Source organism: Idiotropiscis lumnitzeri, chromosome 4 (assembly GCF_059441095.1).
Source record: "Idiotropiscis lumnitzeri isolate Australia: NSW breed Sydney's pygmy pipehorse chromosome 4, RoL_Ilum_1.0, whole genome shotgun sequence".
Taxonomy (NCBI): Eukaryota; Metazoa; Chordata; class Actinopteri; order Syngnathiformes; family Syngnathidae; genus Idiotropiscis; species Idiotropiscis lumnitzeri.
Window position 1 is genome coordinate 12350064 of NC_142394.1, and position 16211 is coordinate 12366274.

The 16211-nt window shown below is 38.4% G+C and overlaps 1 protein-coding gene across 3 annotated transcripts in view; it reads left to right on the plus strand.

The window, feature by feature from the left end:
* The window catches only part of spock1 (SPARC (osteonectin), cwcv and kazal like domains proteoglycan 1), an 85823-nt gene that overhangs the window by 51809 nt on the left and 17803 nt on the right, over nt 1–16211 (plus strand). For 2 of the 3 annotated variants that reach the window (XM_088294454.1, XM_088294455.1), the window contains exons 4-6: nt 209–289; nt 9339–9453; nt 12958–13090. In XM_088294454.1, the coding sequence (XP_088150580.1) occupies nt 209–289; nt 9339–9453; nt 12958–13090 (329 nt within the window). The remainder of the gene's footprint in view (nt 1–208; nt 290–9338; nt 9454–12957; nt 13091–16211) is intronic. The other variant, XM_088294456.1, reaches the window with a different exon arrangement.

Below are 16211 nucleotides of genomic sequence, written 5' to 3' on the forward strand. Positions count from 1 at the left end.
TATACACGGTATACTGTACTAAGAGTCTGGGTTTCTTGGCAACATTTGCTCCTACAAAAATGGACATTGACCATTGATTCATTCTCAGCACACTGCCCTTACATAAAGATGAAGCCAATATTAATTCCTCGTTTGATTTATGCTGTAGACTGGCCTGGCTACTCTTGGCTTCAGCAACTTGACTTAGCCTCCCCCCCCCTTTCTTTAGAGCGAGATACGAAGCATGGAAATTATGGACACCCTGGGACCAAAACCCACCTTGGTTCTGGCAAGAAGATGGTACAAGATGGTGAGTTTGAGAAATTGCTTAAACAGGTCCAGGTTTTTTTTTTTCCTCAATATGTTGTTGGTGTCACATAGCAGCTTTTGCTTTCACATAATGAATTTAGTACTTGGCATAACATCAGATTACTTGTATGATCTATACATTATTACCAATAAACACCATTACCCACTTTTTAATACCTCAATTAATTAGGGATAAAGCTTTAATTGAAAGTCAATGATGTAGTGCAGCACGTTGCAAGATGTTATTTCCAATGAGCTTTTAATGGTCCGCGGTTTTGCTTATCAACGCTGCATACACACAAAACCGGGCCTGAAAGATGCATACCTAATATCCTGCGTTAAGTACATGATATGCAGCTTCACTTGCAAGTAGGACGCTCTTGGGGTTTGAAGTCGCACTCCCACACCAATCAATGGCTTGGAAGCAGAGTGCGTTGATTTTCTTTTTAGATTTTACTGTAAGACACAGCAGCTTTTTACATTTTCACCATGCGCACCCACTGAAAAATAATTGATGCTTTCGATTTACTTAATTCAAATTTGGACATGATTAAAATGTGCGAAACCTATGAATTTTTTTCCTCATTAGTAAACAAATATTCCTTTTTCGTCACATACCAAAAGTACTTTATTTCAGCGCAGCAAAATTTGCATTCCCGGATTGTGTCCCTCTGTGTGAACGCACACTTGTGCCTGCCATCACAAGACCAAGACCACTTTCTTTTTTCCTTCTGTTCTTCCCGTCTTGTCTTGTTTTTATTTTTGTACGATGCTAATTTAGGCCAGCAAACTATTTCCTTTCTTGTTTCCACTTAGCTGATAAACATTGTCGTCATTATTCACATTTCACAAACAGCATGACTCATTAAATTTCATGTACTGCTATTTCATAGACCATATACGGATATATTTGGCCATGTCGAAGGCGATATTTGCGGGTTATAAGTTCAGCGCTTTATCAAGGGAAACTGTCTTACAGGTGTGTGTACGTACACACAGTTTGATAGGTTGGATTTTTTTCATCCGCAATTTTTTGATTGTGTGCCAAGTACACTTTTAGTTCAAGTCCTACGCACTCCGACCCACTCCGCAATTTCCGTCCCCATAAAACTGTGGGTGTAATCCAGCCGTGTTTGGTGCAATTGCTTTCTGCTCTCTGTCTCAGGTAGTGTGCAGATATGTCAGTATGGAATGGAAAGATAACCAAGCACACAGTTTGTCGTCTCCCGCAGATAGAAGCATGGCTAATGTGCACAGAATTTTCAAAGCAATCCCCTTCAGGAACATGGAGCTATTTCCAGGCTTAGCTTCAGCACTAACATCATTAGAGTCAAAAAACATTAAACGTCTCGAATCAAATTTAGGGGTTAAGGCAGTAATATACTAAGGGTAAAATTTCCCCAATGGACCACCTATCGGTTCTGATGTTTGTGATTTTGCAGACATTGATAGCATAAATGTACTGGGCTGTAGTCAACTGTAATGTCACTTTCCCCGGCTGGGGATGAACATTGGACGACATTTTTTGGATCGACTGTGAGTAAAATGAATGGTGGCCGAGCCAAATGATTGCATTTTGGAGCATCGGATGTAGCTCAACATGACATATTATACATCCATACATGAAATGTGTTTTTTAATTTGATTGTAATCTACTTATATATGATTACATGTATGTACAGCTGCAGAAGGGCTTGTAATTTGATGGCCGGTTTGTATACATGTTAAAGTGATATTGAAACAAAAATCATAAAAAATTGTGACAAAACCTGTTAGGAGTGATGTTTATTAACTTAATCGTGCTCAATGGTTTCATGATTTTTTGAATGTGTTAAGTATGGTTTATAACAGATATCCAATGATGAGCCCTCGTTCTATGCTACACTAACTTTACTACAAAGCTCCAGACGGCTGCTTAACTAACAACAGAGTTGGCAAATAGAAAACTGAACGAGAAACAAATCAAAATGCAAATTGAAATTACAACTTAATTGTACACATTGTATCCTGCTGAAGGGGTAATTAGAAAAAAGCAATTACGTGTTTGGATATAATTCACTGAGATAAGTTGCATGTCAACATAGCTTAATCTTTGTATCATGAGCTTATAAAAAAGATAGATTCACTAGAGAGTGCGTCTGCAACATTGCAACGCTGCCTGTGACTGAATAATTGTTTTTTTTTTTTGTTTGTTTTTTTGCATATTCAAGGGGCTAATCAGCACAATTTTAAAGATGCGGTTTAATGTCAGGAATTATTGAAATGTAATTCATTTACCGATAAAGAATAATGGCAGCTTGCAGATTTTTTTTTTTCTAAGTGAGTCTTTGTTTACTCTATTGTGTACTGCAGTAGAATGTGAGTTTCTTTCTGGTTATAACATTGTTACATATTGGTGGGCACAGTTTTGTTTGATCAGATTATCGACAACTGATCCTTGTCAACAATGATACATTGGTACATAATAGGAACAGAAAGAGAAACTAAACAATATTTTTATTTACGCATGCGTGCACATGAATACACAAAAAAAGAAAAAAAAAGACAAACAATTGGATGGTCTCCAAAGGCCCTACTTCACAGATATGTGATCCCCTAGCTAATATTTCATCATCAGCCAAAAGCCAGCTTTGCTTGTAGTTCCTTATAAAAGTACTTTGAGTGTCTCCTGCCTGACACAAAAAAAAATCACTTTACGCCAAGTGCAGGACCAGCTGTGCGCCTCTTGCGTGCCACATTTAAAAAGAATAAGAGGAGCTGCTTCGATTGCTGGCGAATCATCTGTGTTCACGCACAGCGGCGCAGACGCCCCTTTTTTAAGCTCTCTTGCGGCAACACTTGGTCTAATACGCCTCCGTGCTGAGTTCGATATCTCGCCGTGCTAGACATGTGCTTCCCACAAAAATAGATTGTTGAATGTTAATGGTGTGATGCTTTATTTTTGGGGAAATTACAATCAATTAAAAATGTAAAATAGTTCATGAGCTTGCCTCTTGAGCAGCATGGTTGCCAGTTGCATACCTTTAGCAAAAGAAGAAATCTAGCAAAGAAATAAATGGAGTGCACTTGAAATAGCAATAATGAAAAACAATAACACACTTCACACTGAAATAATGACCGTCATATGCCATGCTTGCAGCATACTGACAGTCATGCTGTTTTTGAGACTTTTCTTCCTTGTTTGCCTTTCTTCCAAGTAAGCCAATCAATGAATATGATAATTATTGATTGTACGCAATTTGTGTGAAACATGTTTTGTTAAGTTTACGTAAACCGTGACAATAAACAACTTCGACCTGAAATTAATCCTTCACGCTATTCCACTTTGAAGTTGCCTTCAAAGACTTGTATTTGCTCCTTAGTGTTCATCTAAAAAAATATTTTGCTGCAAGCAACAAACTCCCGCCCCCATGCGTGAAGAAACATTCACTATATTGTGTATGCTTGTTGGTGTTATATATTTGTAGTGTAGTGGCGATGAATATTGTAAATCACCCGTCTTTTCCCAGAATGTGTTCCCCGGAGTAATTTTTCCACCGATATTCAAACTAAAGCCGGCTGTTTATGATCTCTATTCTTCACTTACATCCACAACGATATGATTTGCCCGTGTTTTCAATAATTAATTTTCTGCATGGTGAAGCCGTTCTGTCACTGCATCCTCCCAGAGGCCCCCTCTCTGTGTTTTCATCTCTCCATCATTCATTGCTCCAGTGCGTCTCACAGGCCAAACAGTGAAACTCTGAGGACTATTGACAATATGGGGAATGGCTCCAATTTTATCTCCTCATCAACTGTTTGTCTTGTTTTCCTCAGTAGCACCCCCATCCCCCAGGTAAAATATAAGAAAGGCCTTTTTAATTAGTGTTAATGTTAATTTATGTTTTTTTAAGGAAAAAAATAATAGACTTTACAAATATACACACGTGCACACAGAATCCAAAAATATGTTGTTGACCCAAGTCCGCCTGTGTGGCAATTAATCTGAGGTCACCCTCCAGTGTCTGACAAGTCTTGTCAGCAATGTAGCCTCTTATATTGGACTGCACGTTCCAATCAATAGTCTCTATTCTTGCCTCCGAAAGGACATGCCCATGTTTTATCAAGCCTGACTCTATCTGCAACAGACCCACACCAGTTTGACTAATATTTCAGTCGAATTAACTGCCTTTTGCAATTGTAGTAAAATGTTACAATTTACGTTGCACATTTTATTCTTAAAGTCCTGGTTGAAGTGCTGCAGTGGTTTAATGATGCTGTAGATGTATTCTGGGTTGAATATTAATGATTTTTTTTTTTTTTGTCTGCACAACAAATTGTCATGTTTTTAGCCTGCGCTCATGAAAATGTGCAAAAAAAGGCACACGAAGGCGGTTAAGTGCTCCACTGCCTTCAGGCTGATATGAGAAGCTATGACCTTGTGTACCAAGTTTTAAATTCTGAGTTAATTGGATGTCATGAAAGTGCTGAAGATCATTTTATGACTGTATGGTCCGCTCCGATTCATCCAGACTCTTACTGTATGTTTGAATAACACAACAATTCTGTCATTTGAAGGGGATGTTGATGTATTAAATTAGTTATTAACTGTTTGAATACTTGGACACCCTTGCCAGTATTTATATGTTGCATAAACTGGTGCTTTAAGATATGTGAGATCTCGAATCATCCCAGTCGCATGATATGAACTGAAATGCCATTTATCCATTCTAGCCACCCCCCCACCCCAAAAAAAATAAATAAAAAGAATACAGATCAAGTCGCCCATCTATGGTGTTTGCTTAGTGAACTAGCATTAAACTAGAGGAAAGCAAAATTAAGTGTTTATTTATTTATTTTTTTAATGCACGTTATGTGAGAGTGGCAATAACCCTCTCTTTGAACAATTGTCTGCCAAACTGCTGCTTGATAAATGAGTTCAGTTGACTTCATTGCCCATACAGGGCTCATCTGTTGATTTATTTATTTATTTATTTATTTTGCTCATAAGGAAATGTAAGGGAAAGTCATGCAGGTTCATCCATTCATGTTCTTTTACTCATCCGAGATCAGGTAGTAGCTTTATGGGGGAAGCTGAGACTTCTTTTTCCCAGCCACTTACAGACAGCTCTTCAGGGGGATCCCAAGGCATTCCCAGGCCTGAAGCCATAACTCACTATCATCTCCTAGGTCATCCCCAGGGCCTCCTCTTGGTGAGATGTGCTGGAACACCTCACCAGGGAGGCGTCCAGGAGGCATCCTAGTCAGATGTCCAACCCACCTAATCTGGATCCTCTCAATCCATAGGAACAGTGGCTCTACTCTGAGCCCCTCCTGGATGACAGAGCTTCTCATCCAATCTCTAAATTCATGCTAAGACAGTTCGTATGTCGATAATAGAAAATGCCAAATGGAGGTATGTTTTCTATGAAAATGTTGTACGTAACCCGAACGTAGAAAGGAGTATTCGTGACTTGAGGTGGCACTGTGTATCTAACGTTAAAAAGTCAAATGTTACAAATGCAGACAAATTGACCAATTGACAGATACTGAGAGAGTATGCATTTTCACAATTGTATTAAAAAATAAAAAATAAAAAATCATGAAGGGATATTTGTGCATAATTACATTATGGACTCAGTTATTACACTTGCAATTTATTATTATTATTTTTTTTTTTACAAGGCAAATTATGTAATAGCCAGCCAATAAGTTGTTATGGTATTGGCTAAAAGTTATTACGGTATAGGTTTTGGGCTTTCATTATGTTATTGGTCATTAATTACATTACTGGCTCATTTCATTTAAAAAAATTGCAAATTTAGTATGTTATGGACTTCTACAAGTCCTTACATATTGGTAAAATAGAAATTAAAAATTAAAATACAAGCTGAAGTCAGCTGTCAAGTACATGTTACAATAAAATGGATAAGAAATTTGCCTACAAGACATGCCGCACTGTTAGGTTTTAGTGCAAATTGAGCAGCAATGTTGAGTGTTTGAGCAAGACAACTTGTGAATTTTGAATTTTCCAGCTGTGCACAGCAAGCATGTTTGCTTCAATATCTGTAACGATAACAATATCTGTGATGTTCAATCCACTCTACAACAGAGTGTAACATTGCGCTCTAATTTAAAGCGGTGTTGCTTCCACATACAGTATAGCTCGATTTTGCAAAACGCATGACTTCAGTTGCCAATCATAATATAATAGTGTGCTGTAAAGGTGACTAACGACTGCATAGCTCATTAGGTAAGTGACACTCTTCGGATATTAACTGGTAGCTTCTTTTACTTTTTTCAAATTGAGGCACAATTTTATTACTAAAATAGGAGTGAGATTGTACGATCTAAACCCCTTATTGTATGATTGTAGTTTTTTTGTTTGTGAAGCATGCAATATGTAAAGCCTGTGCAGAATTGGCTAGTTTGCTGCATTAATTTGCAGTCGACAGGGCCGCTGTGAGCAGTGTCTGCTTTTCAACTTCTTTTAGCTGCTCAATGTGATGTCGTGCCAAATCCAAACAATGGTCATGTCAAGCTCCCTTTTCTGTAGAACACTGTACAAGCCAAGGTGCAAACACCTTGTGGCTTTAAGTGACAGCCTCGAGTTTTGAATGTCCTGTTGCTGCTCCATGCTGCGAATAGATTACACTACTCAATTTCACTCTCCTAAATCACTAGCATCCTGTACAGATGCCCACACGAGGACACATGGCAAAATATATCGACATAAAAATTGTTTTTTTTCTGCGCCCTTATTATACAGTATAAAGCTTTATTTAGGTTTTGGATTGCACACTCTACGATGGCCAGGTTAGTTTTTATGCTTTTGAAGACAGTCCTGCAATAATGTTTTTGTAAAATGAAAGCTTTTACTCTGGAAATGTGCTTGCCATTCCCATCATTGTTTACTTCTGTCTACACATGCTTGCTTTACCAGCTACTGGGGACTTTTTTCATATTGTTAATGTAAATCAATAGTTTTCCCTTTATTTGAACACAGGCAAAAAGCCCCCTCTCATTCCCTTTAAATTCAGCACAGCAGAGGCGCATAGTCTTTGACATTGCGGAAGCAGAAATAGAAACGCTCGAGTCCGTGCAGAAGATAAATAAAAAAAAATAAATTAGGAACTTAGGAGGAACTGCAAGCGGACTTCCATAGGTGGATGATGTAAAGTTGGCCCACTTCACAGCCCTTGAAGTGGGTTTCGGCCAGTTGTTCTTGACTATGTGACCCCATCCACGCCGCCGGACATCTGTGCCTTGGCCAAGGAGTATGTCATAATAAAGAATAAAAAATAATATAACAAAGATGATGATAAAAATGTGTTCAATTAACTGATTTCTGCAAATATTCAGACGGCTTAATGCACACCGTTGTCGTATTTCTGAATGAAACATGATGATCTCCCACACACATCTGCACAGCTCAGAATCTCTCTAATTGCACCTCGATCAAATCCGCCACAATTACGTGAGGCCAACTACGCCACAACGGAGACCTGCTCCGAGCTGGTCTATTGTGCAGGGGGTGTGTAAAAGTCACTGCCCTCAGTCTCCGGAAGCCCAGCACGGCACAGCGCAGTCTGCCAAATTCCCACAGACGGTAAACCAGACCTGCCTCGACATGAAAATCGAGAAGCGACAGTTTTTACACCCAGCGGATATGCGCCCTCTCCGAAAATAGAGTCCAACATGTTTTGATGTTCAGGGGAAAGTTCTAACTTAGTCATTGAAGTGTTGAGTGTGAGTAAAATACGTGTAGCTGAGATAAAGGCTTTGTCTTTATTTCCAATTTGTCTCAGAGTAGAGGTCACACACTAATCCTTAATTGTCCTCCAATCATCTGTTAGCTGGATATAAACTTCTCATTTCCCCCATCTTTCTACTATCCTTCTCATCCTCTTAACTCTCCTTGCCCTCTTTGCTACTCTCGTCTGTCACTCCCCAGTGAAGATAAAGTCATTTTGAAGTGAAGTGATATAAGATGGCTTTTTCCCGCCACTGATAGATGGAGGTGAGGACATTTCCAAATAACCAAGTGATGGAAAGACACCATGATATGTAATGTGTTTTTGTGTCAGTGCATGCTTCACAGATTGTACGAAACAAGCTTGGGTATAACATATGGTGCTATATACTGTAATACGAGGTTGTCTCACTACGTGCTTTCAGTTTGCTATAAAGATATAGAAAGTCATCAAATATCCTTTGACAGTCACATGTACTTGGTGGTTTTGCATTGCAATTGTACTGAGAGCGAAACCATCATAATCACGTTAGTGTCTTTGGCAGTAATGCTGATAAAGTGGCTTGTAAACAGTGGGGCCTTGTGGGATCAGGTCAGAAAGTAGTTGATCTCATCAGATGCCAGCTGGGGCTCAAATACAAGCCATTATCCTCCTAATGAAGACAAGGACATTCGTTTTTATATGATGCAAGCAGTAACATGGCAAGGTCTTGTGCAGGCTTTCTCTCTGGACTAAACACTGATGAGAGCCACATTGAAATTATTAATATTTTTTTTAATGATCTGATCTCATTTTAATTGCATGCATACTTTAATATATATATATAAATATATATATATTTCACCTTGTGTCTGGTGCCATCTGTGTGAATGTAAATAAAGACACTAAACTGGAATTTAACGGGGCACTGAGCCCCCGTACCTGCACTACCGATGTGTGTGTGTGGGGGGGGGGGGGTGTACATACACACATATATATATATATATATATATATCACCCCATGGCTTGTCACTGATACTGTGATAGATGATGAATAGTATGGAAGGGAAAAAAATGACCAAAATCTGCCTGTGTCTTGGACAGAACATTGTGTAAAAGTAGCTTCACCAACCCAACTCCCTCTTACAGGTGGTGTTCATTTCTTTGTCTGCTGCACTTATGAGCGTACAACCATAGAGCTACTTTGTCTTGCTTAAAAAAACGCTCTAGTTTTGTTTCCTCAGCTCAGGGTATTCTTGAAACAAAAACATATGTTTCAGCCTTAATTTTGAGTTACCCTCAAAGATTACATGTTCTGAATTGTCCCTCGATTTTTAGGTTCTGACACCACAAAGGACCCATGTCTGAAAGTGCGCTGCCCCCCTCATAAGGTCTGTGTCAGCCATGACTACCAAACAGCCATATGCACCAATCACAAGCCGTCAACGCACAGGTAAGGAATGGTCTATTATGCATAGATAAGCTAAGAAAGCTGCTTACAAGTCACTATTCTACATGACTCTGCAGATAGCAGGGAAACATAACACTACTAAATTACTCCTCTCTGCTTCACTGAAATGCTTAAACATATTTGCAAAACCAATTAATTCTTGTCAAACAATGCACTTATTTGTGGACCCTGTGCACTCATTCAAGGCACTCGCAGCTCTAATTTGTTTGTGCTTTCAACCTTGCAATGATCTCTGTTTTAACACTTTTCTTCCAAAATGTTTCATCTTAAAAAGTCATGATCACCAAACCACATCCGAAAGTAATTTTTCGTTACTGCCTTATGCCAGTGGTTTTAATTGATTTCTCATTAGCTTCTAAGTCATTAGCTTCTAAATCAATTTGTTTTGATCCTTCCCCCTCTTATTGAACTCATAACACATCCAATTTACCGCTTAATGCATCAAATGATTCCAATGCAATCTGTATTTTGCTAACGCATCACTCACTTAAGCCACAGACCATAAAATAATTTTAGTCGAGTTTAAATTGTTTTCTTGAGCTTCTTATTTCATCATTTCTGGTTCAGTAACTTTGTTGCTTTATGCATACCATTGAGGATTTTATTTGAGCTGATGGCTTCTCATTGGCCAACTTTTTGTTAACTTTGTACCACGTTTGGCACCTTCTTTGATGAATAAAACTTGCACTATCTCAGGGATGGGCAACTTTGATTTATTATGACTATTTTAAACAATGAAAAGTCAAAATATACTCCGTGTCTTGAATGTGCATGCATTTGATTTCTTTTTGGTAAAGTACAAAAAATGGACACCAGGAATAGTGATATGCGTATGGAAATAGTTCAAAATAAAGTAATTAAGCAGCACTTGAATATCAGTACCGTCCAGAAAACCTCGCGTGGTGCAAATACAGCTGGCAGCAAAATTTTAACATCTTCGACCAGGTTCTACAGCTTGAACCAAAGCAATAACAAATGCTGTTGGCATTTTAACAGCATACTAATTTAACTGCGCCACCACCAAAATGTCACCCAGCCTGCCTGATTTGCTCCCTGCTTTGGATTTGCTGAGGAAATGCTAAGAACTATGCGAACTTGCTCTGCACTGGCGACAGGAGGCTGCCGAATTACTGTGGCAAAGGTTTTTCCTTCAACCGTGCATCCTGCACAGCCACGCTTCCAAGTTACAAATCACCAGCTTGATAATGGCAATTAAACTGCCTCACCTTTTTGAGAAGTGTACATACACTACATCATAATTGGTCTCTTTAGTTGTCAGGTAGATTTCAGAATGAACCTAAAGTGTGCTATAATCTTCACAAGGTAACCTAATTTGACTGTTTAAACTTTTTAATGTTCACATCCAACTGTTTAATGTTTGCTCAAAGTGCTGTTCTCGAACAAGGAGTTGAAGACTAAAATTCACAGGAGGTGTCCATGAATCAATCAATTGATTTCCTGGTTGAATTAGATTTGGTATTTAAAAAGTTTTCCACAAGCTGTTCGTATTTTTTTTTTTTCATTTGAGACCATACGGCGCCTTGAAAACGAATCAGCAGTATTTCTGCATCACAAGGCTTTAAACAAAGTATTCTCTGAGGGAAGTATCTACTAAGCTTAAAATGTCACCTAGAGTCATGAGCAGGCTGTAACGGCGATACAAAGACGCCGGAAATGTCACAGAAATGCATAGACATGTACGTAGGGAAAATACCTAAAAAAAAGAAATTAAAAAAACCCATACAGCTTGTTGACAGAACAACAAGTCGTGTGAAAAGAATTTACACGTTGAAAAGTTAGATGATTGTGTTCACAAGTTTATAAAAGGTCACATTAAGTTCACCTGAAAAGTTATCGTCTATTTTAGGTTTTTGGAAAGTTCACAAACTTTTTCAGAGTAGTGTACTGTATATGTAATAAGAATGAATCTTCTTATTATACATCTAATATAAACAATATCAAAAAGTCATCAAATGAGACACACTGAGCTGGGAGCATTGGAGAGGACAGGAAAGCAATGATAACCATGAAATATAATTTACATTGAACAAAAAAATTAAGTGATACACTTTAACTGTAGTCTAGTAGTAGTAGTCGGGTGAAATAATTTTATTAGCTTCCTTTGAACATATTTTTCATTTATTTCTCGGGCAGTCATATGGTGCGACTGCAGTGATGCAGAGAGAATTGCAGTTTCGGCTTAAAACGATGGGCAGCGTTGCGGGGAGATCCACGAGAATTGCCAGGCTCGTGTCCTAAGCTGCCAGCGGCTTTTTTTAAATATCCACTGCATATATCCATATAAATACCTGCCTATGAAAATATATACAATATGTATAAAAAAGTTAATTAAGTTCTTGTGTTTGTTGACTTAACTTAGCCTTCGACATTTAACTAAGCAGCCAGCAACACTTCAAAAAGCCCAACTGAGGTTTCCGGTATTAATTCTTACCCACCTCCATCCTGCTGTGTGGAGGTCATAGTACTGAGAAATTAGAGCTTTTCCAAATTAGTGTAGCACGGGAGAGCTCAGTTTTGAGCTGGAGTACTGTGCAATGTGAAAAATCAAAAAGAAGAGAGAGAATATTTCCACTCTTTTATTTTAGCATCATTTACCGAGCAAATGTGTTCACTCAATCTTCATTTATTTTTCAAATTGATTTTTATGTAAAATATTTTACTGGGTATTATATGCCAGATTTTCCTATATCTGTCAGCATTGTTTTATTTGTTGCATTTGTGTAATTATTTGTTTGTGCTTCTGTTCTCCTCTGATCATTAGTGATTAATGGATTGCATCTGATTTTATTTTTTAATTCTCATTTGCAGCCAATATCCTATCTACTACACGACTCATATTACTACAAAATTGTCTGAAAGCACTGGTTTATGCATACCAGGCCAGCTGATGACCATGGCATTTTGTAAACTAACGCTTGGCACATGTGCCAACTTCTTTTTCCATTTATTGGATCAGCCTTCGACTGCAAATATGTGATTTGCGAATAAATATTTAACCAAGTAATATAAGTGGACTCAGTTAAACTTTGCTAAAAAGATATGAATATAAATGCTACAGTAACGGCTTCTTCCTTTAATGTTATTACTTGAAGGTACTTGCACGTGCCCAGTCAGACACGTAACACTGTCCTGTTAAAAGGGATGAATTTTACGATAAGTAAATGATTAATAATGTAAAAAAAAACAGAAAAAAAAACAAATGCAATAAGACATGTTCAAACTTGACTTTTTGAATCTTTTGTGTCTCCTAAAATATGTTAGCTTTCTCCTAAGGACATTATAGTTTCGCACATGGTGCTATTTATTTTCTACATAAATACAATCTGGTTCCTGTTCACCCAGTTCGGCCTTGTTGAAGAAATGCTTGGCGGGAATACCTTCTTGCCTTTGAAGTTTGTAACTGCTTGCACTGTATAGATTGTGTTTTTCTTCAAGAGAACATTGGTGATTTATCTTGTCATGCAGTGTGAAAGCCCGGAAAGGCAGCTTGGGCCACAAGCATAGGCTTGAAGCGGGCATTCACGGGAACTGCAAACTGTGCTCATCACTCCGTTCAAATCCCGTATGTGGCTCCGATGGACACACCTACTCCTCTAAGGTAAAATTCCCTGACTTTTTTTAATTTAAAAAATACACCTCTTTTATTAATGTTATGCTTTAGTTTAACTGTAATTGATGAAACGTGTATTTGTGCTGTTTCAATTATTTGCTATACGAACATGCAGTTTGTTACATTTCGCCACATTTCTTTAGATTCCTTCGTTGTTCAGTCTTTCTTCTGAATCTTCCCTCCTTTGTGCCTAAATGTCTACAAGACAGAACGTGAGCTTTCATTGGCAGTGATTCTTTACCCTTTGATCCTTAGCTCATTGTAAACAATCCACTTGGCTGTTTAGGCTACATTCACAACACAGGGCGCATGGTCTGTTTGTTGTTTTTGGTTTGGTATTTAGTTTCAGTAGTTTCCTTGTGTTCCTTTGTATCTTGTCTGCTGATTGTGTCCACCTGTTCTTGTCATCGCGTTCCCTAATGTTAACCAATCAGCTCTCTCCAACTCTCTGTGTGTGTTGTCCAGGTGTTCCTCATTGTCTCGTTAATTTGTTTGTATTTAGTTCCCTGTTTGCTTTCAGTTCTTCTCGGTTCATTATCCACGTCAGTTGTCTACATCAGTTCCCCTCCTGCCTGTCTCCTGTCGTGTTAGTTTGTTACTTTGATCCTTGTTGTTTTGTACTTAATCGTTTTCCTAGTTCTTTGATTGCCTTTTAGTTTTCTTTTGGTAATTAAATACTTTTCATTAAAACCATTCCCTGCCTGGCTTCCTTGCATTTGGGTCCTCCACCTCAATCCTCCACCATGCCAAAACCAAAACCTGACAGCATGGCAAACCTATCTGGTTTATATCCACTTAAGAAAGAGGCCCAGGTCGGATTTGAAAATAAACTTGACTGTTCACACTGTATAAAAAAAAATAATCAAATCTATGTTGCATACAGGCAAAAAAATGCTATTGAGCTGCAGTGTGAACATAGGCTGTGACTATTCTGACCTACATGTGATTGGTTGTGGCTGCAAGCTATTACTGCCGTGGTAGCAGGGGTGTAGCAATATGAGGTGATATGAAAAGGCACAGAGAGTAGAGCTGCGTGTGAAGAATAAATACTGAGTCAAAAAAGAATGAAGAGTAATTACAGTGCCTTTTGGCCTTCCAGCAGTGAGTGGGTTCACTGACATCCATCCATGCTTATTGTATCCACTTGTCGAGCCCATAGAAATATGCATTGCCATATGCAAAACCTTGAGTCTTTTTCATTGAAATCGGGTCGGCTGTATACTATACAGTACTTTTCTAAAGATAAGGGGACGTCACCACTAATATGGTAATTTTAAATAACTTATTCATAGTGGCTCAATCACCAACCACTCAATCATAAATGCTAAAGGACAGATTCAGACATATATATACCGTATTTTCCGTACTACAAGTTCCTCCGGAGCATAAGTCGAACCAGACCAAAAATGCATAATGAGGTTGAAAAAAAACATAGAAAAGTCGCACTGCACTATAAATCAAATTCTTTTCCCTTTATCTTGAGAAATACCAGATCAAAAACCGATATTTCATCTTGGGACGCAAGCTATAACAATAAAATCATGTAAAAAAAAAACATGCTGAATTGGTGCAAGATATGCTCACACAATGAAGGTTATTTAGCAACAAGAAATATAAACATGAACAAAAAAGGTGTCCAGTGTTCATATTACTGTTTTTGGGACACCGCCGTTCATGCTCTGATAGAGGCAGTTACTTTGCCTCGGTACTGTTCCGGCCTCGAACCTCCGTCTTTATACATAAAAATGGCCGGCCCCTTGACCCCGTAATGATATGTGGGAGGCACAGGTTTGAATGCACACTGCTGTCTCACTTCTCTTCATAGACAAACAGTTGGTAGTGGCACTTTTGACATGTTCGAAGACAATTTTTGTCGTTTGCCCATTTTGCGAGTAGGTTCATCACACGCAGACTAAAATCAACCTCTAGCCTTTGTTAATCGAACCCATTTTTAAAATTTGTCATCCCCTGCCCCAAAAACGGGCATCCGGACCGTTCCGCCCCCGGGACGGTCTGCCCAGCACGAGTCTGTTATATTCATACCTGAAGGTTGAGACATACTGTAACTGCACTGTTGACAAGACTCACCCGCAGCACATTATTTAAGCAAACACTGGCGAACTCTTTCCTCTCGCTCTCGCCATCGAAGCATTCAATTTTTCTTCATCACCGTAAAAGTAACATTTGCGCATTTCGCCACTCCCTAACACGTTTCTCATTCACTCCAAACTTTCCCCTAGCTGCTAGATGACGGTTTTCAGCTGCAAATTTCATTACTTGATACTTTGTAGTCTGCAGGATATGATTCTCTTGAGAGGCATTGGTGTGCAGTCATTCTCAGTTGTCTTTGTAAAGAGTCGCAGATATTGATCCATAAGTCTAGAGTCGCCTCTCGTGGCTGTCTGTGAAATTAAATTTACTTTCATTGATAAGTCGCAAGACCAGACAACCTATGAAAATAAGTGTAATTTATCGTCCGGAAAATACAGTAATAGGAATGCAATTGATGAGAATTTATGGATTCTGATTCCATTATCATTACTGCTTCTGAATTTGATTCCTTCATGATTGATTCGTTTGATTAACACTTTAATGTATTCACCTTTGGACGGACGATACATTATATCCAATATGCACTAATAATCTGTACTCTACCCTTATGAGGAAGAAGTAGTTTTTCCCATACCTTCATAAAATATCAGCATAGCATAGAAATGCACTCTTATTGGTCTACAGTTTTAAGTAGGGAATCAATATACAATAACTACCGGACAGATAAACATCTAACCGATATTTAGAATTACATCACATTAATAAGTCCAATATCAACAAACTCAACTAATGACAATTGGTGCGTCAAATACACCAACATTGGTCTGGTTACTCTCGCATAGAAACCTAACACGCTAGCCAAGTCTCTGCTGCATGACGGAGCACGTAAACATGGTGTGGCCAACACTAATGTCTTTTTTTTTGTTGTTTGTTTTTATGTGATCGTTTGTTGTTGTTTTTACTGACTAAAACTGCAATTAATGTTTGCATTTGAAGACTCGGAAATGTTTTTGTGAGTACAGCAGTTTAACAAGTCCTTGAGCAATTTGGCTTCCTC